General features: G+C 53.6%; 10 protein-coding genes across 10 annotated transcripts; 5 read left to right on the forward strand and 5 right to left on the reverse strand.

The window, feature by feature from the left end:
• Positions 1-2,658: 2,658 nt before the first annotated feature.
• Positions 2,659-4,074, forward strand: PFLUO_LOCUS6646 (uncharacterized protein; the record flags this gene model as incomplete). Its single annotated transcript, XM_073784207.1, has 1 exon — positions 2,659-4,074. The coding sequence occupies one exon, from the start codon at positions 2,659-2,661 to the stop codon at positions 4,072-4,074; it is 1,416 nt and encodes a 471-aa protein (XP_073640686.1).
• A 565-nt stretch (positions 4,075-4,639) lies between these two features.
• PFLUO_LOCUS6647 (uncharacterized protein) lies at positions 4,640-5,345 on the forward strand (the record flags this gene model as incomplete). Its single annotated transcript, XM_073784208.1, has 2 exons — positions 4,640-4,970; positions 5,071-5,345. 2 exons carry the CDS (start codon positions 4,640-4,642, stop codon positions 5,343-5,345), a joined length of 606 nt encoding a protein of 201 aa, XP_073640687.1.
• Positions 5,346-5,749: 404 nt separating this feature from the next.
• On the reverse strand, positions 5,750-7,201 carry PFLUO_LOCUS6648 (uncharacterized protein; the record flags this gene model as incomplete). Its single annotated transcript, XM_073784209.1, has 1 exon — positions 5,750-7,201. One exon carries the CDS (start codon positions 7,199-7,201, stop codon positions 5,750-5,752), a length of 1,452 nt encoding a protein of 483 aa, XP_073640688.1.
• A 412-nt stretch (positions 7,202-7,613) lies between these two features.
• Positions 7,614-7,844, reverse strand: PFLUO_LOCUS6649 (uncharacterized protein; the record flags this gene model as incomplete). The annotated part of the gene is made up of 1 exon (XM_073784211.1): positions 7,614-7,844. One exon carries the CDS (start codon positions 7,842-7,844, stop codon positions 7,614-7,616), a length of 231 nt encoding a protein of 76 aa, XP_073640689.1.
• A 406-nt stretch (positions 7,845-8,250) lies between these two features.
• On the reverse strand, positions 8,251-9,528 carry PFLUO_LOCUS6650 (uncharacterized protein; the record flags this gene model as incomplete). Its single annotated transcript, XM_073784212.1, has 3 exons — positions 8,251-8,316; positions 8,918-9,400; positions 9,460-9,528. The coding sequence occupies 3 exons, from the start codon at positions 9,526-9,528 to the stop codon at positions 8,251-8,253; spliced, it is 618 nt and encodes a 205-aa protein (XP_073640690.1).
• A 583-nt stretch (positions 9,529-10,111) lies between these two features.
• On the reverse strand, positions 10,112-11,906 carry PFLUO_LOCUS6651 (uncharacterized protein; the record flags this gene model as incomplete). The annotated part of the gene is made up of 2 exons (XM_073784213.1): positions 10,112-11,583; positions 11,633-11,906. 2 exons carry the CDS (start codon positions 11,904-11,906, stop codon positions 10,112-10,114), a joined length of 1,746 nt encoding a protein of 581 aa, XP_073640691.1.
• A 1,862-nt stretch (positions 11,907-13,768) lies between these two features.
• PFLUO_LOCUS6652 (uncharacterized protein) lies at positions 13,769-15,211 on the forward strand (the record flags this gene model as incomplete). Its single annotated transcript, XM_073784214.1, has 3 exons — positions 13,769-13,878; positions 13,940-14,198; positions 14,252-15,211. 3 exons carry the CDS (start codon positions 13,769-13,771, stop codon positions 15,209-15,211), a joined length of 1,329 nt encoding a protein of 442 aa, XP_073640692.1.
• Positions 15,212-15,695: 484 nt separating this feature from the next.
• On the forward strand, positions 15,696-17,828 carry PFLUO_LOCUS6653 (Signal recognition particle subunit SRP72; the record flags this gene model as incomplete). The annotated part of the gene is made up of 4 exons (XM_073784215.1): positions 15,696-16,016; positions 16,080-16,353; positions 16,410-16,554; positions 16,610-17,828. The coding sequence occupies 4 exons, from the start codon at positions 15,696-15,698 to the stop codon at positions 17,826-17,828; spliced, it is 1,959 nt and encodes a 652-aa protein (XP_073640693.1).
• Positions 17,829-18,114: 286 nt separating this feature from the next.
• Positions 18,115-19,386, reverse strand: PFLUO_LOCUS6654 (uncharacterized protein; the record flags this gene model as incomplete). The annotated part of the gene is made up of 1 exon (XM_073784216.1): positions 18,115-19,386. One exon carries the CDS (start codon positions 19,384-19,386, stop codon positions 18,115-18,117), a length of 1,272 nt encoding a protein of 423 aa, XP_073640694.1.
• A 1,022-nt stretch (positions 19,387-20,408) lies between these two features.
• PFLUO_LOCUS6655 (uncharacterized protein) lies at positions 20,409-22,459 on the forward strand (the record flags this gene model as incomplete). Its single annotated transcript, XM_073784217.1, has 6 exons — positions 20,409-20,483; positions 20,536-20,586; positions 20,723-20,956; positions 21,077-21,944; positions 22,002-22,069; positions 22,124-22,459. The coding sequence occupies 6 exons, from the start codon at positions 20,409-20,411 to the stop codon at positions 22,457-22,459; spliced, it is 1,632 nt and encodes a 543-aa protein (XP_073640695.1).
• Positions 22,460-22,988: the final 529 nt, after the last annotated feature.

A 22,988-nucleotide genomic window follows, 5' to 3' on the forward strand; every position in this document is an offset into this window, starting at 1 on the left:
GCCCAACTTCAGAGAGGCTCTCGCGGTGCGAGAGAGATAGACAGCTCAAGCGCAGGGTGCGCGCCATCTCAAGACCGTGTGGACAAGGAAGGAAAGGGAAGTCGGGCACACGCACCTGCTGGAGACCACCGGGCGGAAGGAAGATGGGGGGTCGAGATCGAAAGATGGGAGAGTGGTGAAGAGAGGTTGAAGATGAGGAGAAAGAAAGAAAGTCGAGGGAAGTGGGGAAGGTGAAGGTTGAAAGTGAGTGAGTGAGCCGGGGATCGAGGGAGAAAAGGGAAAAAAGAGAAAGGGGCATGCGATGATGAAGTATGGCATTTTAGGTGTGGTAGGTGCCACGACGAGGCCAACTGGTTGTTCTTCTCTGCTTATTATTATTATTATTATTCTTCTTCTTTTTCGTTATTTCAAAGACTCTGCTACTTGTTTCTATCTCTTTCCAGTCTGTGGTTCTTCTGAGTTCCTCCATCCGTATCCCTTCGTCCTCCCATCTTCTCCAGCCCTCAATGACTGCACAGCGCTTTATCCCTGCAAGGCCCAATCTAGTCTCCTTAGCCGGCCCCAGCGAAGTCCGCTAGAAGGAAACACGGCCGCACCAGAAGCCCCCGTCAGCAATCCCGGCTCCACATCGCTCTGGCTACTCCATTATTTCCCCCTGTGCCCGTGCGGCCCAACAGTGGATACGGGACAGCCACGCCGATCTGAATGAATCACAATTTTGTGTATTTATTTCTGGAGATTCGCGAAATGAGCATCCATAGGGCGGACGAGCCAACCAATGAGTAGCTCTCACACTTAATTAATCAATTGCTCTGGGCCAATCGTCGCTCTCAGCACCACGCCTAGAGCGACAGCCAGAGAGAGAGAGAGAGAAGAAAGGAATAAGTTTACGCCAGGGCAGAACATGACGCAAGTCCGAGACAAAGCCCGTCAGGATAATTACAATTATGTAGGGCAAGTGATGACCCCTGAACTTCGTGAAGCAGCTGGAAGAAAGCCGGTACCATGTACATCGCAATGGTGCGACACTGCATCGCCCTCGTGCAATGGAACCTCATCACCAAACATCTTTACTAGTGTGTATGATCTATTTGCTAGCCTAACCGGACCGTCGAAGGCTAAATAGTCCTTCTTGCTAGTACTGTTCGACCAAGTGTGACTCGGTCCGCGGGCCGAATGTTCAGTCACTGTCGTGGCCTGCACATGTGGTTTCTTCTGGTCTTCCATGCTTCGAGCCTCGTCGAGCTTACTGATGTCTACCCCTGATGTCTACCCCTGATGATATCCACCGCATCAGCAGCATTCCCCCTTTTCCCCCATCGAGGCTAAAGCAGGTTGAACCAGGCTGAACCCACTCCACACTCATTACCTCGGGCCGGCTTGATTGGCGCGCCAAGCCTTCTGCTGACCTTCTGGCGGCCTTCGCGAAGGGGTTCGAAGGCTTGTGGAACAGCCCTGCTCGGACGCTCGCCGTTTGTCCCGCGCGATCCCCATTCTGGATGGTGCGCGCACGAAGGCCCGAGCACTATGACCGCATGTCGACCCCGGCCCGAGGCTGAGCACGCGCTAGATCGTCCGGTGCATCGATACGTCGTTCCTGGCTCCAATCGTGGACGTTCGTGGTCACTTTTTGGGCCCGCTGCCCAGTTGTCCGTAGATAAAAGGGGCAGGGGCCATTTCGCTATGTGTCCGGTAAGGTTGGGCACATCTCACCATCCCGTCTTTTCCTACCTCTTTCTACTTCCTCTTTGGGATGATGATCTTTCACCGCATCCGACCCCCCTGACTATTTCCTTTCTTTGCCAGTGATGGCACTCTTCTCCGGCCAAGTTCTCATCCCGGTCTTGCGGGGGTTTGCGGAGGGTGTTTTCGTAACTAACCACCGGTGACCCGTGCCTGCAGTAGCCGCCTGGCCAATGATAAATACATAGCCGGAGGCTTCTAGAATTCTTTTGTTGTTTCCTTGTTTTATTTTTTCCTACTCATTTTTCTCTCGACGTGTAACGGGGTGGAGTGGAGGCCCAGTCCACATGGTTGTGGCTGAGGTGTATCAGGTCCGCGCTAGTCGGACTATTAGTAGAACACGCTGTCGCCTTATTGCCCCTGATTAAGATTAATGATGTTAGCGGTTTTACGTATCGGTGTGTGGTGATTATTATTCTTGCAATTCCAAAAAGATTGAGAGAGAGTTTCGCAATTCATGGATTCAGATATACAATTCAAAACCCCCTGATCCTGAGAGCACCTACGGTTACGCTCCGACTCGCAGGACCGACCCACTGATGTCCGCCGTGCATAAGTCGACGAGTCCGCGTCAAGTAGTGCCGATAGTGCATAATGTGCCCTGCTCAATCCAGAATCTTAATTTCCGAGTTTGGGGATCGTCGGAGACGATGAATATCTCCATTCTATGGATGATTGGACGTTGGGCTGCTGCACACCCTAAGGAACTCGCACTGTACCTACCCCCCGACGCTAGCAGTGCTCCCTCCATAGTAATGCGATAAGTGGCTTGAGAATCCGTCCTAAAATAAGGTTAGAGGGTCTTGTGATTATCTCCACACAGGCCAGTGCGGGAATGAGATGGGCATTGCTTAGCGTCCCCTTCGTCCGCATTCTACGGAGAAGCCTTCTGTACTCCAGACCAAGCATCTCACCATGCCAAGCAAAGGAATCACGATCTACACTTACATCTCCATTGAGGGATACGAGGTCGAGTTCACCGTGCCGAAGCAGGCAGTGCGCAACACGGCGGCTGATAACTTCACCTCCAAGGACCTCGAGGTTGAGTCGTCCAATATCCCCGGGATGAAGCATTTCACTGGTCGTTTCGAGTGGAACCTCCTCCACCATGGTGCTGTTATTGCAAGTGCTTACTGTGATATCAACGCCCTCACGGGCAAGCTGGAAGGCGGCACAATGGCCGCCACAGTGGACTGCAAGGCTATTGTCACCGACGAAGCGATCATCACATATGGCTTCTACGACGCCGGCCATGGAGAGGTTGGGCTTACCAACCGCGACCAGTGCTATGTGACGGTCTGTTCGATCGCGAATCGCTTTTGGATGGGGACCGTAGCACCACCCGGATCGGCGGCGGCCCAGAAACCTTTTTCGCGCTTCGTGCTCGCGGCCCCCCACGACGATGGCATGAACAGTATGACCAGCTGCGATGCTGTGTTCCAGCACCTTAATGGAGACATGGTGGCTGATCTGCGCAAGATCGCGCCCACGCTGCGTTATTTTGATCACCTGCCAGACCACATGCTGCTGGAGAAACTGCCGCACATCGTCTACGGCCTTTCCATTACCCAGAAGAAGGATGTGCCCAGCATGCTAGCACTGGGGGCGCGGTACTTTGAATTCCGTCCGGCGAAACTTGTCCCACTCTTTCAGAAACTCTCGGTGTTGCCGAACAGGTTCTACTTTCAACACGCGTGTATCCCAGGCCTTGCTTTTGACGAATTCCTCGACCAGCTAGTCGCCTTTCTTGACGAGTTCCAGACGGAGGTCTTGACTATCCACATTCGTTGGGATAATATCGTAAAGGAGTGCCAATTACCGACGGAGCAGGAGGTTCACGAGCTGTTGACTACCGCTTGCAACAAGGCAACTCGCCAGCGTTTGACATGGGGTGGCAGCGAGTGCTTCCAGCGACCGATCGACGAGCTCCGGAATAGCGGCACCCGGCTGATCTGTGTTGTTCATGCAGACAAGTATGACAGCTGGACAGCCGAGGCGTATGCGACCCTGGACGCAAAGCCCATCATCGACCGGTTCGAATCTATGCACACAGCCGGGCAGGAGAGCAGTGACTTGACCGTGCTGCAATGCCAGGCAACCTCACAATCAATAAAGGATGTCTTGGTATACAGTGTCTTATCTGCCGACGCGGCATCTTCGTGCTTAACGTCGACCAAGGCTGCCTTGGACATGATGACACTTCCTTGGATTCGGAAGAATGCTCTCCAGCGACTCCAAGCCAACAAGACAATTGTCATCATGAATGATTTTATCGACGGGGCGACTATCGATACGTCTATTGCGTTGTCGCGGCAGAGGCTAGCCGCGTAGTCCATCACTGAGTGACCGAAGGGATGGAAGTACCACGCTAACAAAATCAATGGAACAGACCACAGTAGATGCCCTGTTGGTTAGAAAGGTCTAACACAGTACTTGTTTGTTAATATGTTGCAATATGCGAGCAGAGAGTTGCGACCGCTTCGTAAATTTTCTCTTTCGCTAGGTTAGCGTACGGTTCTATATACTTGCTCCCTAAGTTCACTCCAATCTCCTTGTCTGAAATATAGACCAGTGGCATTCGATCTCACCAGCTTTTATTATTGCATAGTGTATGGAGAGTGTCAAAATCGAGATCGACTTGTTAACACTGGTATTGACCAGTAAAGGGTGCGGCTGACGATTGCCCACGCAGGGTAACATTCTGTGCTCGACATCAACCAAAAAGGCGAGGATAATTATAGCAAGGCTCACCTAAGGCGGCCCACATGCCCCGCCATCCGATCGATCCACTGACGTATATGACTGACTCCGCCCTCCACGCTGCCCCTTGTTAATTATTTCCATCTCGATCGATATCCTACATCTTCATTACCTACACATTCATCTACCTGTCACCATGGGATTCCTAGGCCACCACGATCTCGCTCCCGTCCCCGAGCCTCTCGCGATATTCGACCAATTCGTCTCGAGGGAGCCGCAGACTCTAGTCCTGAAAGAAAAAGTGCTCTCCGTCTCCGGGGACAGCTTCGACATCAAGCTCGCCAGCGGAGAGCCGATTCTGAAAGTGCATGGATCCTGGATCTCGCTTTCCGGTCGCAAGAAGGTCGACGATATCCATGGCCAGCATCTCTTTGACATCGTCAAGGAGCATCTCCACATCCATTCGACTTATGCGATTGAAGATACGCATAAGAAGAAGATTGTTGAGGTCAAGAATAGTTTTACTTGTAAGTGCCGTCCCCAGGCAAGCCAAGACCTATCTGTCTGAATCCCCAAATGGCTTGACTCCCTATGTTATAACTATCCGTTACTGACCGCACTGTGTAGTGCGCGGCTCGAAAGCCACCGCCACTTTCACTGCTTCGAACGGCAAGGCGGGGACTTTCCAGATGAAAGGCGGCTGGTTCGATCATAGTGCCGATATTGTGGAAACAACAAGCGGCCAGAACCAGACGGTGGCTCGCATCGACCGGAAACTACTTACCGGCCGGGACCTTGTTTTTGGGCAGCAGACGTACGCCGTCGTCGTGGCACCTGGTGTAGACGCGGCATTAATCGCCGCCTTGTGTATCTGCTTCGATGAGAAGAACCATGAGGACTAGTCATCCTCGGATGCACTACGGCGAGGTCCGATTGTGATGAACAGATGAAAGCGGCGTACTAGCTATTCTTCACTCGAGGGAGCAAGGCCCTCGTATTAAGATCACTGGATCTTGCACTCAGATTCAAGAATATCCGTTTCGTATTAGGAATATCTCATCCCAATTCATTACAATAAGTGAACATAAAAGGTATACCCGGTCTATAAACAAACAAGCAAGTCAAGAAAGAAAGTGAAAACCCCTATGCTAAGTGTGTGAGCCCAGTGCTCAATGCCCATGGCGCCAAAAGATGAGGAAGAGCGTGGGGCGGGGGCAATAAGGATGCTCGCTGGTGTCCCCGAAACCCAAGACGAAATGAGTGGCCAATGTATAATTGACATTGACATGCAAAATATAAAGGAAAATCACCGCTTCTGCCAGGACAGCTCTAGAACTTTATCACCTCGTCTCGTGTCTCGCTGGATATACCATTGCGTGACTCGGCCGGTGATTTCGTCCACCTCGCTGTCCTGGAGCAGATAGCTGATCTTGTCGTCGTCTCGGGGACGCAGAGGGCCGAGCTCGTGGAGATACATATCCAGGCCGGCACCGTTGTGCCCGTCCCAAGTCATCTCCATGGTAAGGTCGCCCGGCTCGAGCATTTGGGAGTAGCGGATCACGGAAAAACCGTTGGTCAGGATGAAGCCGTCGCTGAAGTGCCACTGGCGTAGGAGACACTCATCCCCACAAAGACTGGAAATGACGCCGAGCTTGGTCATGTCGGCGTGGAACCACGACTTCCAGTGGTGCACGGACAAAGGGGGTACTCGGCCCGCCTCGAAGAACCCAGATGCGTCCACCATCAGGTCCAGCTGGCGCAGGCGGTGGTCGATGGTCAGTCGGGTTTGGGTGTATTGGTAGATGCAGTAGGCAATGCGACGGTCACCGGAGAAATTCATCAGCTGACACTCGTCGTACACGGTGACCAAATCTGACACCAGTGGGCGCGACAAGAAGACGCCTGCGCCTCCAAATGCCATCACTCCAAACACTCCGATCTGCGGGACGCCCTCGGATATACCGCCAATGTACATCGGCTGAGTGTGGTCGTATTCGCCTAGCGCTTTCACCAGCGCGGGCATGGACAGGAAAAAGGTATCATCGTCGATAATGCAGCCCCATTTGGTCTGGGGGCGCATATTCTTTTCCAACAGCGGAACTAGCGCAAAATATCGGCGGAGGTAGTCATCCTCCGACACGTGAACATGGAGATTGATGCCCATGGCATCCGCCTTGGCCTGGACTAGAGGAATCCGCTCATCTGGCTCCACCATGGCAAAGATCCGAGTCCGCGTATACGCAGCCCAGTGTTCGAACGCATTGAGCGAATCGTTCAGTCTGTCCACGGTGGTCGCCACACCAAAATCGATATGCGACGCATCGGCCATTGCGGGCTTAGGGGGGAGCTTGACCGACACCGGGAGGGGAATCGAGCATCCGTCCTGCGGCTGCTCCATCAATGTGTGATCGTTGCTCTTGCCCTTGCCCTTCGAGGGATCCCACAAGGGCTGGTCTAGTTTCTGGGTCATGGGGACCTCTTCGTCGGTGAAGTCCACCACGATTTCCCGCCGGGTGAAGTCGGCCAGTTTCTTGATCTCGAGCTTGAGCAGCAAACTCTCGTCGAGCTCGCACTTGACATCGGCGGAGATGGTGATATTACTAGCCTGGTGCATCGGCGGGTTTTGTGGCTCGATGGTCGGCCAGATTAAAGCGGTAAACGCGGCGATGCAGACGAAGATCACCACAAACCGCATTAACCGCCTCCATGCCCAGGAGGCGGCCGAGGATGGCCGGTCGCGATTGTGGAGAAGAATCATATTTTAGGTTGTGTCACTCGGTGCTTATTTGAAAAGATACCATGCGAAATCGACGTTTAGAGGCGCATCAGCATTGCGGAGTTTTGCTCCGGATGAGCCAGGGGGAGGCGAGAGAAGGAACCGCGGTCCGGAGAGGCAAATGAGGGTCGAAGGGTCGGGCCTGCTAAGCACAGGGTGGTGGGATGAGAAAGCGAGAGTGGAGGGAGGAGGGGGAAGAACACGAAGCAGGAATCCAGTTCGCTTAAAGATCGGTCGAAAAAAGGAAGAAGAGGAAAGGAAGAGGAACAAGAAAAAGAGACGGGGGGCAGACCCGCTGGTCCCATGGTTAGTCCGTGAAAACTGCGTTAAGGGGCATGCCGATCATGACGCGGAAGTCACGTGACACGGTGAGCCGTTCACTGCGGCTGTGGTTTCACGGAGGGATGTTGCACTGGGATTTATTCGTCGGGGACATGTTTGGCAGAGTCATTTGGTCGACCGACTCGTCTTCGTCTCGGTTCTCTGGGACCCAGGAGGTACACAGCAGATGCCGTTTCGCGGCGATATCGCAGCCAGTGCCAAGACTGGCGCGCGCCATCGTTGCCGCTGACTCGCCGCTCATTTCATCCTCTAGCTCCACGTCCACGCGTCGTTTGAGCATCATTGTGCCGTCAAGGTTTCTACCCCAGTCGCCGACAATACTTCTGGAGGATGCGGCGACACGGTAGAATCATATCACTTCTCTACTGATCTGCTAACTAGGCGTAAAAATACTGTCCTTGGTGCATCTGTTCTCGAGTCACTTCCTGCTCGCGGCTAGACCCTCTGGCACCGCCGACCCACTACCCCCCTGCCGATGATCTGAGCCTTGACCAAACATTGTGACTAGCACAGAAGCTAGAACAATGCGAGAGCTAGGCTTTTGAAATGCAAGATGATCTCCCCCGACCCCTGACTGAGCCTACTACATACTACTGCTCACACAATAATACGCATCATTTCAATGTTGCCCCACCGGCGGTTCTGGGTCGGGGTGGCCCGACGCCTCTTCTGTCAGCCAAGAAGAAAAACTATAACGGTTTTCCCGCGAGTGGAGATACCCAGACACTGGGCTCTTGGTACTCGGCAACTAAGGCCTAAAAAAGTCTTAATTAGCGGTCTCATAGTGCCCCGGTCATTCATATAGTCTGTCGGTCTATCGGTACGTCATTCTTTTCTTATTGTATGTCAGCGCTTTGAGGCCAGCCAGCGGCGAATCATCGCAATTGCTGAAGCTATCGCCTTACAAAAGCAACCATTCAAGTGACCTTTCAATCTTGATGAACAACTGGAGACACAAACCCCACATTTTGCAGCCCTAGAGGCCGTAGCTTCAAGGCTCTCCACCTCACAAACCCCCCTCTCATTCACGCTATGAAAAAGAACCAGTCCCTCACTGCGCTTCGAATGGCCGAATCTTTCTTATTATTCTCCTTGGGTCGGCCCAAATGCTAACGGGCGAGGCTTCCCCCATATATCGCACGGGAGAAAACGCCATACACCTGCGTGCCGGCGGGCAAACAAGTACTTTATTACCCACTCAGCCAGGGGAGGCAGCGCAGGCCACTGACTTCCGCCCTCGAAGGTGACGTCCCGCAGACCAAGCACCATGGGAGGCACCACTTGCTGTGATTTGTGAATTGATCAATCAACATGACTTTCCTCTCTCCTTCTGTCCAGTACACATGGCTTACGTACCTTGTCTTGTTTCGTCGCAGAGGCTACACACTGCTTGTACACTTTTAGCAAAGCCTCCCCATTATAAGGCTGCATTGAGAGAAGGCTATCGATCTCGTTGCTTAGATGCTGGTGAAAACTGGGCGCCAAGTTCTCAACGATTCCACGGAGGGTTGAGGCATCGTAGGATCCGGGTTTAGTGCTGGCCCCATATGTCAGGAGGTTTTGCAGCTGTGACTGAAATGCATGATGCTGCTCCACGTTGTTTCCCAGGAAGCTAGCGATACCAATAGCTTTCTCAAAACCTGGAAACATCTCTTCCTCTTCTAGGATGTGGTGATCGGATACCCAGTTTGCCCAGAATTTTATAAAACCGAGAAAATCCTCAATGTCGGCTGGCTTTTGGACTTGTTCGGCCTGCAAGTAGATACTGTTTAGGCCGCGGATCATACAATTATGAGTGCAGGCCATTTCGTTCGCGATGTAAATCGCAGCGTGTTTTGACTTTCGGACGTTAGCTGGGGATAAGTTTATCAGGCATTTAGATAGGGATCACGACTCACCACATCCTGAGTTTTGGATGGGGTTTCGATGAGTGGCCACGGCCCATCCGCCCATGCGCGGCTTGTCATAATGATCGTGGGGAGAGATTTGGAGCGAGGGTTTTCAACTGTGGGAGAGGAATATTTCGGGCAACTTGACAAGGCAAGAGAGGCTGGAGGAAGTGCAACTCTTGGTAACAGGAAACTGGGAGAGTCTCAGCTAAATAATTCTAGAGAGTGGCGTTGACAGAGTCCAGACTAGCCAACTCGGTAGGTGAGAGCCGAACAAGGACCGCAATGTACGAGTTTCAGGCCCCCTGTCGCTTAAGCCACAGACAGTTTTAGGGCCAAGCTGAATAGCTACAGCAAGATTATTATACCGCAGGTCAGGTTTCGGCGAGATTGCCTAAATTCATCGAAAATCGGCCACCATCTATTTACAAGGTAGTACCAGTCCAAAGTCCGGATCCCCTAGTGTGAGATTGTTACAAGGTCTCAACTGCAGGTACAAGTTCTATTGCATACGCCAGAATAATCCAAAACATGTATGCCTCCCAAGTTCCTATTACCTCCCACCATCTTTCTCGCTGGCTGCATCGTGTTCCTGAGAAAACAAAATTTCTAGCTTGAGACCCTGAATCCGAGGTCAAGGAATCTCCTGTATCCTTCACAATCATGCCTTTGACGTCGGTGCCACCAACTCCGATGATCCATCATCCGATCCCTGGCCATAGACAACATCGGGCTTCCCCTTCCCTTTCTGGAAAAGCAGCTTGGGGAGTCTTCTCCAGAACGACCTTGTTTCCACGATTGGCAAAATTCCGCATAGGAAGAATGCACAGAACACCCAGATAAAAGAGATGACCACCCAGGCGGTGAAAAAATTTCTTGAGAAGATATAATGGCTCAAAAACATAGGAATTGGGATGACGAAATCCATAATGAACGATAAAATGCCGGAAAGGGTCACGGCGACGATGAAAGTCTTTTGTAAAGTTTTGGGGTCGTCGGTGATAGCTAAGTCTTCGAGCGTATCTTTTTCCTCATCACGGGCTGCTTGGGGGCCGGACTCGTTGGGGACGTTGACGGAGTCTTCTTCGGCTCCCGGTTGGGGGCGTCCGGGTCCTGGAGCATTGATGGCGCGTGTTTTCTCCCAATCGAAGTCATCTGGTTTGAGCCATGAGATTGTTAGGGTGAGGATGAGGCCAGTTAGCACGCCAGCCATGTTGCCGGCGAGTGTGGGATAAGAGCCACCAGTTGTCTCCACGCTGATGGTTCCATAGTGTACCTTAGCCTCGACCAACCATGCGGTTAGACCGGCAATTAGGCCACCGATGGCTCCACTGATGGCACCCAACCGCGTCTGACCTTTCCACAGCACAGTGAAGGCGGCAGGGAAGACTGCACCACCGATCAAGAGACCCATGACAAGGAATAACCAGCCCAGGTCGATCCCGATGCCATTCCACAAACAGGCAAAGCAGGCCATGACCACCCCAAAGACACAGATCATAACATGCGAGACAAATATCAACTGTTCAGGCGTAGCTGAGGGTTTGATGTACATTTTGTAGACATCAAATGTCAGGATCGACGAGACAGCTATCAGCTCTGATGATGACGAAGATGTCACAGCCATGAAGAGGGTTAGGAGCAATGCTATTGCCCCTTGTTTTCCAGCCAACGCAGCCGCACCAAATGGAGCTGCGAGGCCGGATGAGATCTGGCTGCTGGTCATGTTGTTGGGGTAAGTTGGGTAATTAGGGTTATTCGTCAAGGCAACAGCGGCGAGCCCTAGAGTGGTAGCAAAGCCGAAGGGAACGGCAAACCAGGCAAAGCCGCCCATGATATAAGCGCGGACCGCACTCGATGGTCGACTGGCGATGGCTCGCTGCCAATATCCCTGGTCGAGGAACACGGTGCCCATACCAGAGCACAGCTGAATGACACCGAAAATCAGGCCATAGTTAGACTTCAGCGTGAGATAGGATCCATCTGTGTTGCCGTCCACGGGACGCTCGACTGACGCCGCTTCCAGTAGATCATACATCCGGGATGGTGAGCCAATCATGTCATTGGTCGAGTAAGCGCTGAACATGAAGTAGAGGATGATGATCATGACGATTATGGTATGTGTGTAGTCACCTGTATTGTTAGCATGGTTTGCCGGAGGATAAGTACCTGTTAGACCTACAGAGAAAAGTGGCTCGTAGACCACCGAGAACGACGTAAATGCAGACACCGAGAGGGATCAAAAACACAGCTGCGTAGACGTTCATACCGGTTAGAGCCGTGACGACCGCGCTACCACCGAGTAGCAGCTGACTTGCGACGAGTATATTGGTCATGAGAGCGAAGAATATGAATACAAGGTGCGTTGGTGCGCCGTAGCGGTGATATACGATCTCCAGGAAGGTATGGCAATAAGGTGCGTTCTGCTTGACCTTGCAAGCGAGCACGGAGAACATGAAGATTTGTACCGTGGCGCCAGCGGCGTCTGCTGAGTTTAGTGCATGGTGATAGAAACTTTGAGACTATATCTACTCACACTGCGAAAGTCAATAACCATATGATCGGCTGAAAGATATGATTCACGCACCCAGAATGGCCCAGAAATCCCGTACTCATAAGCCACGGTACTGCTCTGCAGCAGTGTTGCAGCCCAGGTCCACGCCGAGACCACGCCACTGGCAATTAACCCCGGCTTGACACTTCGACTGGCAGTGTTGAACTCCTCACTTCCCTTGGTGGAGTATTGTGTATATCGATTCTGTCAACGTCAGCCATGCGCCTGCACATGTCTCTCATGGAATAATATACCTGGATGTGTGACACAACTGCCATCACCAATGCAAAAAATAAACCAATACCCACGACGACGCCATAGCCAGCACCTTCAGGGAGGACAGGGACCAGCGCTGAACTCATGGTGTAGGGAAGGCGATTTCTCTAGATTTCGGGCTTTAGCAATTGGACCTTCGACAAGGAGTGTTGATCAAGAGGAACTACGACGTTATATAATGGAGCCCTCATTCACCCAGGCCAGCCCTACACAACAACGAGGGGGGGCCTGATATCATCATTCTCCAAGTACAGTCACTTCGAATTGTTCTTTGCGTAGTGCAGTGATGTAGACGTCCAAAACAGGAAGGTCGCTTTTCTATGCCGCATGGGGAAACCACTTCCTACGAAAGCCTTATCCGCAATGAATGAGGCTTTTCCCCTCCCTCGATAATGCTGGATAATCGAAAGTCTATATCAGCATAAGGACTACCAACGACCAATTATTTGGAACACTTCCCCGCCATCATCTATCACCTACCAATACATCAACCAAGTTGACGCCGTACGGGGATGATAACAGAGTATAATAGAACTCTCTCTCTCAACCAAGTTGGCGCTAAGAGAAAATATAGATAAGCGGGCTACCGGATGTGACCAGTGCCCAATCAACCGTGCCCCCGAAAGTGGAGGTTTAACCTCATATCTCGGAGTAATGCCATCTTGGAGTAATGCTGTCTTGGAGTAATGCCGTCTTGGAGTAGTGTCGTCTTGGAGTAATGCCGTCTAGTATCTACCATTTTTGAAATAGCGACAGGGGCATAGTTATCTGCTAATGCCAAAGTTACTTTCCACGTCTTAAGGAGCCACTACTATTAATGTACATGCTATATCAATACTTTGGCATAGACCATGGATAATCCCAATAATTGATATCCCGACCTACTTCTGCCAATTGCAAATCCAGAAAAACAGCACGGCCAGATGGGCCAGATGGAGCGACGATATGGTACTCACATACCAACTCTTCCGATAGCTCTTAAAACCCCAATAGCCAAAATCCTTCCTCATCATGAGCCAATCGCATCAGATTGGCCAATCAGGGGATAACGGTAGGCATTGAAATGGCATAGGCTATGACCGGTAGAGCAAAACTGCCGAATATCAGCCTTGCGACCTTATCAAGGCACCTGTTATCATACCAAACCTATGACGTGCCCACAAACCATCCCAAAGCTAAATCGCTGTCTTCGATCCTTTCCATCTAGCTCCCCATCCTCAGTAATGATAATGCCGATCCGATAAGAAATAAGACATTTCCTCATGGCCTTATCAAGGCGCTTTCCTTTACCCTTTCCGTCATCTCCATCTCCTCAATCTCCATATCGAGTGCTAGATAACATAGAGAATATGGGGTCTAGGATAGATCATATCGACTGCCGAGGGGAAAGGTAATACTGTGAGGGGTAGTTGGATGGGCATAAAATGATGGGCACCAGACAGAGTGTTCGGAACACCAACCATCCCGAGAAAGACAATTCATTGCACCATGTTCAGACGCGCAGTTTCTGTCAGTCTCAATATCGGGCTCAAAGCTCGCCGCTCATACTCGAGCGTTCCTGCAGCGCAGAAACTAAAGGTCAATGGTGACCGACTATGGTATGTTGATATACATCTGCTCGTTATATGCTAGGAAACAGCAATCTCATACTCTTAAAAGGGATGACATCCATTTCACCGCCCAATACAGCGCCCCATCACCGGGCGGCGTAACCCGTCTGTGTGCCGATGCAAATGACAAACTTGTTCGAGACTGGTTCCGGGATCAGGTCCTGGCCCTCGGCGCAGAGTATCAGGTCAACGCCACGGGGACTCAGTTTGCCAAGTTTGGCGGCGAGGATGATAGTGTTGCACCCATTGCTATGGGTAGCCACCTCGACACTGTGGCTACGGGTGGTAGGTTTGATGGACCGTTAGGCGTACGTGACTTTCCTTCCTCAATCTGCTAAGGCATTGCTAAAGTCTTAGACAGGTAATTTCCGGCCTTGAAGTCATCCGTAGTTTCAAAGAACAAGGCATCAAGACGCGTGCTCCCCTCGTGCTAATCAACTGGACCAACGAAGAAGGGGCACGCTTCTTCCCTCTTCTGGGTTCCTCGATCGTCTACGCCGGGCAGTCCACTGTCGAGGAGGCACACGCCTCTCTCTCCAATGACGGTTCGGGAATCACCATGGGTGGCGAACTGGCCAAGATCGGCTACGTCGGCGACGGCCCTAATACATTCGAAGAATTCCCCATTTCGGCTCATTTTGAGGTCCATGTGGAGCAGGCCACCGACCTAGAAAAGGCAGGAAAGCCCGTCGGTTGGGTGGAGGGGTGGCAAGGAATGACCTGGTATGAGGTCGTCTTCACAGGCGAAGATGGGCACGCCAACACTTACCCGATGTATGGACGACGGGATGCGTTGACGGGCGCAGCAAAACTCATTACACAGCTGGAGACACTAGCCTATGCTAAGAATGGCTACACGACCGTGACAAGCATTCAAAGCGGGCCTTGGGGAGCATGCAACATTCAATCCAAGACAAAGGTTGTCTTCTGTCTCATGCACAAGGAGGCGGAAGGCCTCGAGGACATGGGAACTGACATCGTCGGGACGATTAAAGGCATCGCGGCTCTCCACGGGCTCGAATATGATTTGACTCGGCCGGTTCATCTTCTCCCGGATGACTTTTGGCCAGAGGCAGTTGACTGCGTTCGTCGGGCCTGCGGTGACAAGGGAATCGCATCTCGCACAGGAACGGGACATGACTCGACCATGACTCGACTCAAATGCCCAACGGCTATGGTCTTTGTGCGAGGCAAGGATGGCATTAGTCACTGTGCGAAGGAGTGGAGTGACAAGGAGGACTGCCAGGAGGGTGCTCTGGTACTTGGCAAGGCTGTACTAAATTTCGATGCGTACATGAAGGAACAAGTCGGGAAGTCGTAACCGTCTTTTTTTTTGTCTTTCTAATTCTGCTTTTTCTACCCTTTTCTCTTGCTCCTAGGGCGACCTAAGTGTCAGGGTAAAATGTCTAAACTAGGAACGGTGGAGGATAGATTATGATAGATCCTCTTACATAACTATTGGAAAAAATGATTTTGACAGGGTCTGGACTCTTAAAGAATTTAAGTTCTATTCTTCAATCGGGTGGCTACAAGCGGATTCTCTGTGGGAGAGCGAGGGAGGACACCGGCGATGAACTGTAGACAATATAGTCCTGGGCACGTGACATAATACGGCAGACGATACGGCCACTTGCGCAAGACTGCCCGATCGGGAAGACGCACAGTGGAGCAGTGGTGTTCGCTATCACTGACACCACCCCATGGCCTATGAGTTAGGAACATTCATTCCTCTTCTCACCCACCTTGAATCGGCTGTCCGTGCGGACTGAGATTATCTCGACCGCATTCTCCTCTCTTACCCCGCCATGGCTGCGCAATCGCTGCCCTCGCTGCTGAAGCGGGCCACCATTGACGACGACGAAGAGGTGCTTCGGTCCTGCAACGCCACTCTCGCCAAATCGAAGTCCGATCTGAACGCGCAGCATGTCAAAGCTGTGGCCCTCCTCAAACTCGACCGGTACGAAGACGCGCTGCGGGTATTTGCATCCGCAGGTGATGCGCTGAAGGAGAGAGCGGGCTTGGAATATGCATATGCCTTATACAAGTGTGGCAAGCTGGATGAGGCTGCCGAGGCGGTGGCTCGATCGGGTGCCGGTAGAGGTGCTAGTCACCTCGAAGCGCAAGTGGTATGTGACACTTGCCCTCAGGTGCATGGGATATGCGCTAATCTCGTTTTTTGATTGTCGCAGAGCTACCGTGCTGAGAAATTCCGTCGCACGGCGGAAATCTACAATACTTTATCGCAGGATCGGGAATCGTTCAGCAACGAGGCGAATGATTTGAGTATCAACTCGTGGGCCACCGATGCGCAACTGCACTGGAAAGGAGATTCTGGATCCGTGCGCAACGCTCGTCTTTCACGGGAGGACCTGGAGTCATTTGAGACGGTTTATAATGCTGCTTGCTCGAACATTGCCAAGGGGGATTTGAAACCGGGGGAATTGCTCATTAAGCGGGCGAAAGGTAAGGCTTTCATCTGATAAATACAAACTACGGCTCTGACCAATTGCCGGAAACAGAGATCTGCCGGACATCGGAGGAGCTTGCGCCGGAGGACAAGGCTGCTGAGTTGATGCCAATTGCGATCCAGCATCTATATGTTTTGCTCCGACAAGGGAAGACGGAAGAAGCTGAGTCGGTCCTCCAAGAAATTGCGGTGGACAAGTAAGTTTGAGATTGATACCCAGGGCAGAGGACATCATACTTACATGGCTTCTAGTGTCTCGGAACTCTCGACAAAGCGGATCGCTAAGAACAACATTGTCCTCGCGCGGCAGACCACAGTCAACCCTTACATCCTCTACAAGGCCCTTCACGACACCCCGGATTCCATCAATAACGACCGGCTGTTCGAGTTCCAGGACAATATTCTGGTGGGCAATTCGCATGCGGCGGATCTACTTGTTCAGAAGTACGATGGCATGATCCGGTCCACAGCCAAGACCCTCTCACGCAGCCCCTACCCTTCCACCGCGGCCATCACCAATCTCCTCTCCGTCTACAATGCCGCCGGCCACGCACAAGGCCAGACCGGCGCTTCAGCCCTGAAACAGATTCTCCCCCTGCTGGAGAGACGGCCCAAGGACCTGGGTCTGCTTCTCACCGTTGTCCAGCTTTACGTCAACGCCGGCAACACCACCTCCGCCATCGCCATGATGGAGCGCTCGCTCCACAGCCTCGAAGACTCCACCGCCGAAGCAGACCAAGAAGCCCGCTTCAACCCCGGCCTGCTGAGCGTCCTCGTATCCCTGTACCAGCTTGAGGGCCGCAAAGTCCAGATCCGCTCCTCCCTCGCTCAAGCTGCCGCCTACTGGCGCTCCAAGCCCGAGCCCCCCGTCTCTCTCCTCCGCGCCGCGGCCGCATCCCTCCTGCACTCCGAGGACCGCGCCGACCTGGCTACAGCAGGCGATATCTTTCACTCACTGCACAAGCAAGACTCCAGCGACCGCGTCGCCATCGCTGGCTACGTCGCCTCGCAGGCTACGCTAGACTACTCGCAGGTGGAGTCGCAACTGGACTGCCTCCCCGCCGTGGCCGACCTAGTCGGCGACATCGACATCTCCGCCCTGGAATCCGCCGGCATTGCCCCCTCCGCCTCGTCTGCTGCCGCTGCGGCCGCCGCATTTGCTGGAGCCCGCAAACGCGCCGCAGCGGACAAGGAAGGCCGCGCGTCCAAACGTGTCCGCAAGTCCCGTCTGCCGAAGGACTACGACCCGGCCAAGAAGCCCGACCTGGAGCGCTGGTTGCCTCTGCGCGATCGCTCGTCTTACCGCCCCAAGGGAAGGAAAGGCAAGCAGCGCGCCGCAGAGCGGACGCAGGGTGGTGTCGTTTCGGAGAAAGCTGAGGACTCGTCTGCTGCCGCGGCTGCGAAGCCTTCTGCTGGCGGTGGAGGCGGCGGTGGAAACTCGAAGAAGAATAAGAAGAAGGGGAAGCGATGAGGGCTTCGCGAGCATGTGTGTACGAGTTCTTACCTTGCCTGTGCATAGAGAAAAAAATGAATGAATGAAAAGAGTCTTGAAAAAAGATGAAAATCACGCTGATTTGCTAGCCATGTATGATTAGTCCGTAGAAGCGGATTCCTTTCCTTCCCTTGCTAAAGTTATTCCTTTCTAATCCCAGAAAAATATTGGTACAATGCCATCGATCCATCCACCGACTGTGGCCGCGCAGAAATGCCACTCCTGACTTTTCCTCCCTACATCTCCACCTCGACTGAGGGTTCCCTTAACCCAGGGGTGTGCGGATGGTCCCGCATTGACGGTCATAATGCTCGAAGATCATGCACAGCATTTTCAGATCCTGCAAGCCGTCGTCTGCGGATGTCTTTGCAGGGACATTGTCGACCAGGTAGGCGTGCAGCGCCATGAATTCGTGCGTGTACGCCTCTTCACAGGAGCTGACTGTTTCAGTCTTTTTGACTCGAGATCGAGCCACTCCGTTGCTGGTATTGCCATTGCTGACTCCACATCCATTCCCATTCACAGCTTCAGCTCCATCCCCGTCCACACCCTCCTCAACGACAACACGCACCATCCGTCCCTCCCCAATACTCTCCCCCGGACACGGAAAATCATACTGCAAACTGACCGACTTGCGCTCCCCGTATACCGTCAGATGGGCATCGCAGCGCGGGACGGCATCCACGCCTGCTTCGTACAGCAGCGTGAACGGGTGGTCATCATGCTTCGTGCCCGTGTAGTGGAAGATAGCCGAGTAGAATGGGTCTGTGATGGAGACACTGGACACGGCATTGGGGAACCCCAGCGTCTCACGCATCAGGGAGAGGTCGTGGCAGCCCATCGTGCCGAGCCAGCGGCAGAAGGCGACACGGTCTGGGGTTAGGTCTTCGGGGAAGCCGAAAATTTCGGAGAGGATGGCGTGGAATTCAGCGGCGCTGTGCGTGCTGGTTCCATTGGTGTCGTCGGCACTGGTGGTGCCGTTGAGCATGCCCGCGACGTTATGTATCGGACCAGCGATATTGCGACAGCGCGCGTAGTACACGCGCCCCAAACTGGCGAGCTCCTTCTGAAACACATCCTCCACGACCGGCGCATACCGGCGCACACATCCCATAAAGACCTTGGGCTTGTTGATGATGTCGCCATCGCCATCACCCGCGCGGTGAGCCCGCACCGCCTGGCCCTTCTTGATCGCGTCGCGGATGCGTCGCAGGCCCTGGATGCTCATGCACAGCGGTACCTCGACCATGACGTGCTTGCCGGCTTCCAGGGCGGCCACGGTGTATTTCTCGTGGTATTCTGTTGGCAGCAGGTTGAGGATCAGGTCTACGTCCGGGTGGTGCAGGATTTCCTGGATGTCTGTTGTGGTCTGGGTGATGTTGAATTTGGCCTTGCAAGCCTCGGCATGGTGGCTGTTCGGATCGTAGATGATGGTTAGGTGATATTGTTTCTGGAGAGTGTGGAGGATGGGGAGGTAGATGGCTGGGACGGCGTCGGAGGCGCCGAGGATCCCCACGCGTAGCAGTGAGGTAGACATGATGGAGTCCCTGCTGGAGCAACTGCGCTGAGCAGGAACATGTAGGATGATGAGGAGGATGATGGTGAGGATGAGAATGAAGAAGAAGGAGAAGGAGAAGAAGCAGGATAAGCTGACCCTTTCTTTCAAGCATGCCAGAGTGACATCAGCGGCCCCTTCCTCGCTGCAATTTCCCCCACGGTTCCAGGGGCTAATCTAAAACCTTCCCCGGACGGGATCCATGGCGCTGCTCACCCATTGTTACTACAGCTATCTTGGTGGTGTTCGTTGGTTGTGGGAGTAACTGGGACCTGTTCGATCGACGTCTGTCCTCAGCCCTAACGAAGTATATCGACCGGTGGGGCATTCCCATCTCAACCAACCCACCCTCGCTATATTGCGCTCGCTCTGCCTCTGTCTCACTAGGCTAGACCCTATCTGGCATCTGTATCTGCTTCCACAATCATATCTCTCTCGCTGCTACACAATCATTCACTCGTCCACGATCGCGAGTCCGCTTCCGTTTCTGAGTATATCTCGGTACAGCCAGGCCGTTCGATGTGGATTCGGAGCGGCCGTTTGTATGGCGGGTGATCGGTCGCCAGGGTTCTCAGAGAGTGAATGCAAGCAATGATGTAGAATGGGAGTGTCATTGTAGAAAGCATGCACTTTGAATTGAGGCGAGTTTGTTGACAGGTAGAGGTGTTATAGTTAGTGGCTAACCAAGTATAGATGAGGCTGTGTTTGTCCCCACCATCCATCACGTCGGCTGATTCTCAGTCTTCCCTCTCTCCCTCTCTCTTTTTCCTTCTCTCTCTTTCTCTCTCTCCCTGATCTTCTTTTCTTCTTTCCTTGAACATGGGTGTAAGTATCCCACACCACCACAGCTATTCCAACCACCACTAGCACCACCATCCTCTTCATCACCACCACCATCAACACCATCACCACCTGCCCTCCATCGTCACCGTCCACTCCCCTCCCGTTGACTGACTGGTCCATCCCAGTTTGCCTCCAAGATCGCTGCCAGCCAGAACCCTAACATGCCCGGCACCTACGCTGGCGCGCCGCCCGCGGGCTACACGGGAGGTCCTCCGGCATCGCTGCAGCCTGGTGGAGTACGTTCGATCTGCGTCAACGTCATGGGAACAAAATCTCACACTCCAACAGAGACCTTACCAAGCATACCCAGGCTCCGCTGCTCCTCCGCCTCCAGGATCGGTAAGCTTTTTCTTCTAGTTTACTTCCATCTCTGTTTTTGTTCCTTTTCCACTCTTTGCTTTTGCTTTGTTTACTTTCCCCTCAACCCCACCACACCTGATCCGCGGATCCGACAACCATGTCACGGCCCTATCAGTCTGAATATTCTCCCTACGGCGGCTCACCTGCACAACCCTACCATCAGCCATACGGCACCCCGACTCCCCCAGTGCCCTCTGCTGGCTATTCGCGAGCACCCCCCGGACCTCCTGGACAACCGCCTGCTCCCTACCCCGCTCAGCAGCAGCAGGGCTATTCACGCCCGCCGCCCCCACCACCTAATCAGCCCTATGGAGCGGGATCGCCATACCCTGGACAGCAGCCACCCTATGTATAGATGAGCCCTGCCCTACATCAACTGTGTTGTGCTTTGTTTTGTGCCTGCTCCTTGGTCGAGTGTTGATGTGACGTATTGTGGATTCAAATAGATGCTGACATGCAAAAACAAAAGGGCCAGCCATCGCCTTATCCGCCCCAAGGCGCTCCATATCCCGGTGCGCAGGGCCACCCTGGACCACCTCCTGGTCCTCCTGGTGGCCAGTATGGCCCGCCTGGCGGTGGCCCTCCGCCAGCGGCTCCCGCGACGCCACAGCAGGTGGCTGCATATCGCCAGCTGTTGATCGGGACCATCCAAGAGAAGAGCCTCCAGAACTTCTACCCTCCCGAACGACTGGACCGACTGGTCCAGACTCTGGCTGTCGAAGCACCGGGCAAGCTCACTCGGCTAATGCACGAATGGTCCGTGCCTATGGAGGTAGCGACTGACGTGATGAAGCTCTCGCTCTATGATATCGTTCTCTATGTCGATGACAGTGGATCCATTGAATTTGAGGAGAAGGGGCTTCGCAAGGATCAACTTCGCCAGATCCTGGGCCTTGTGGCCACCGCTGCCGCGACCTTTGACCAGGATGGGATCTCGGTTCGGTTCATGAACTCAATGGAGGTCGGCGATGGGATCCGCAGCGCCGATGATGTCAACCGCCTGGTGTCTCGTGTTCGCTTTGCGGGCTTGACCCCGTTGGGTACCAGCCTGAAGAACAAGGTCATCGACCCGATGGTCGTGGGCCCGGCCCGTTCCAACCGTCTTGACAAGCCCGTGCTGATCATCACGATCACGGACGGCCAGCCAGCGGGAGAACCGCACGGGGCTGTGGGCGATGCCATTCGCCTGGCCGTGGACGAGGCGTCTCGGACTCGGTACGGCAAGGGTGCGGTCGCCTTCCAGTTCACGCAGGTTGGCACGGACCAGCGAGCCCGCGAGTTCCTGGGGGACCTGGATGAAGATCCTCATATCGGCCACCTGATTGACTGCACGTCCAGTAAGTTTCGCTCCATCCGGGACCTGGTCTGATAATTAATTGGTGGTGATTTTCCAGATTTCGAGGTCGAGCAGGACGAGATGTCGCGTGCGAACCCGCCGGTCCATTTGACGCGGGAACTTTGGGTACGTCTGTGAGAACCCAGATATGATTAGAAGCAAGCTGACGATCTTTGGCAGTGCGCAAAGCTGATGCTCGGTGCGATCGACGCCTCCTACGACACCAAGGATGAGAGGCGTGCGGGAGGTCCGCCACCCGCAGGACCTCCGCCACCTCAGTATGGCGGCTATGGAGCGCCGCCAGGCGGGTCGTACCCCCCGGGACCACCGTCCTACAACCCGCAGCCGGGCTACCAGCAGCAGCAGCAGCCTCCCTACCCGCCCTCGAATCAGGGACCCCCCTACGGCCAGCCGCAGCCGCAGCCCCCTTACGGCTACACTCCCCATCCCCCGCCAGGAGGCCAGCGAGGCTACCCACCACCTGGACCGTATGGCCAGCCCCCACCGCGGTATTAGGTCTGGCCTGGTGTGCTCGAACATGACGTCACTTTCTTCTCGTGTGTTGCTATTTTTTTCTCGTGGAATGTGTTTGCCTGAAATTTGACTTGATAGAATGGACCTGGACATGGAATGAGGGTGGACTACCAGGCACACCGGGGGCGTGAACCGGTGGGTTGAGCCAAATGAATTCAATTGTATCCAGTGCGAACCGCGGGCAGGCATGCAGTGGACATGTCCGAGCGGCAAAAATGGGGCTATGAGACCTGCCGTTAGTTGACTACGATGAACCCCCTCCATTTCATCTGTAGGTACGACAAGAATACACAGTCCGGTACCACGCACTGTCATGTCACAGCGTTGCCCATAAGAAGTAGAAACGCGTGTCGAGGTTAACTCTGTTTGCCACGGCTGGTCGCTCATTTGCCGCATGCACCCTATTTTCCCCAGTTTTTCCGCGCGTGTTCCAGACATGCGTGTTGCCTGTCACTGCGCCACTCCCATGCCGCTTTCGGTCTGGCCCCGTCGCTGGTCTGTCCGTTTCGTA

The sequence above is a fragment of the Penicillium psychrofluorescens genome, assembly GCF_964197705.1.
Source record: "Penicillium psychrofluorescens genome assembly, chromosome: 4".
Classification (NCBI taxonomy): domain Eukaryota; kingdom Fungi; phylum Ascomycota; class Eurotiomycetes; order Eurotiales; family Aspergillaceae; genus Penicillium; species Penicillium psychrofluorescens.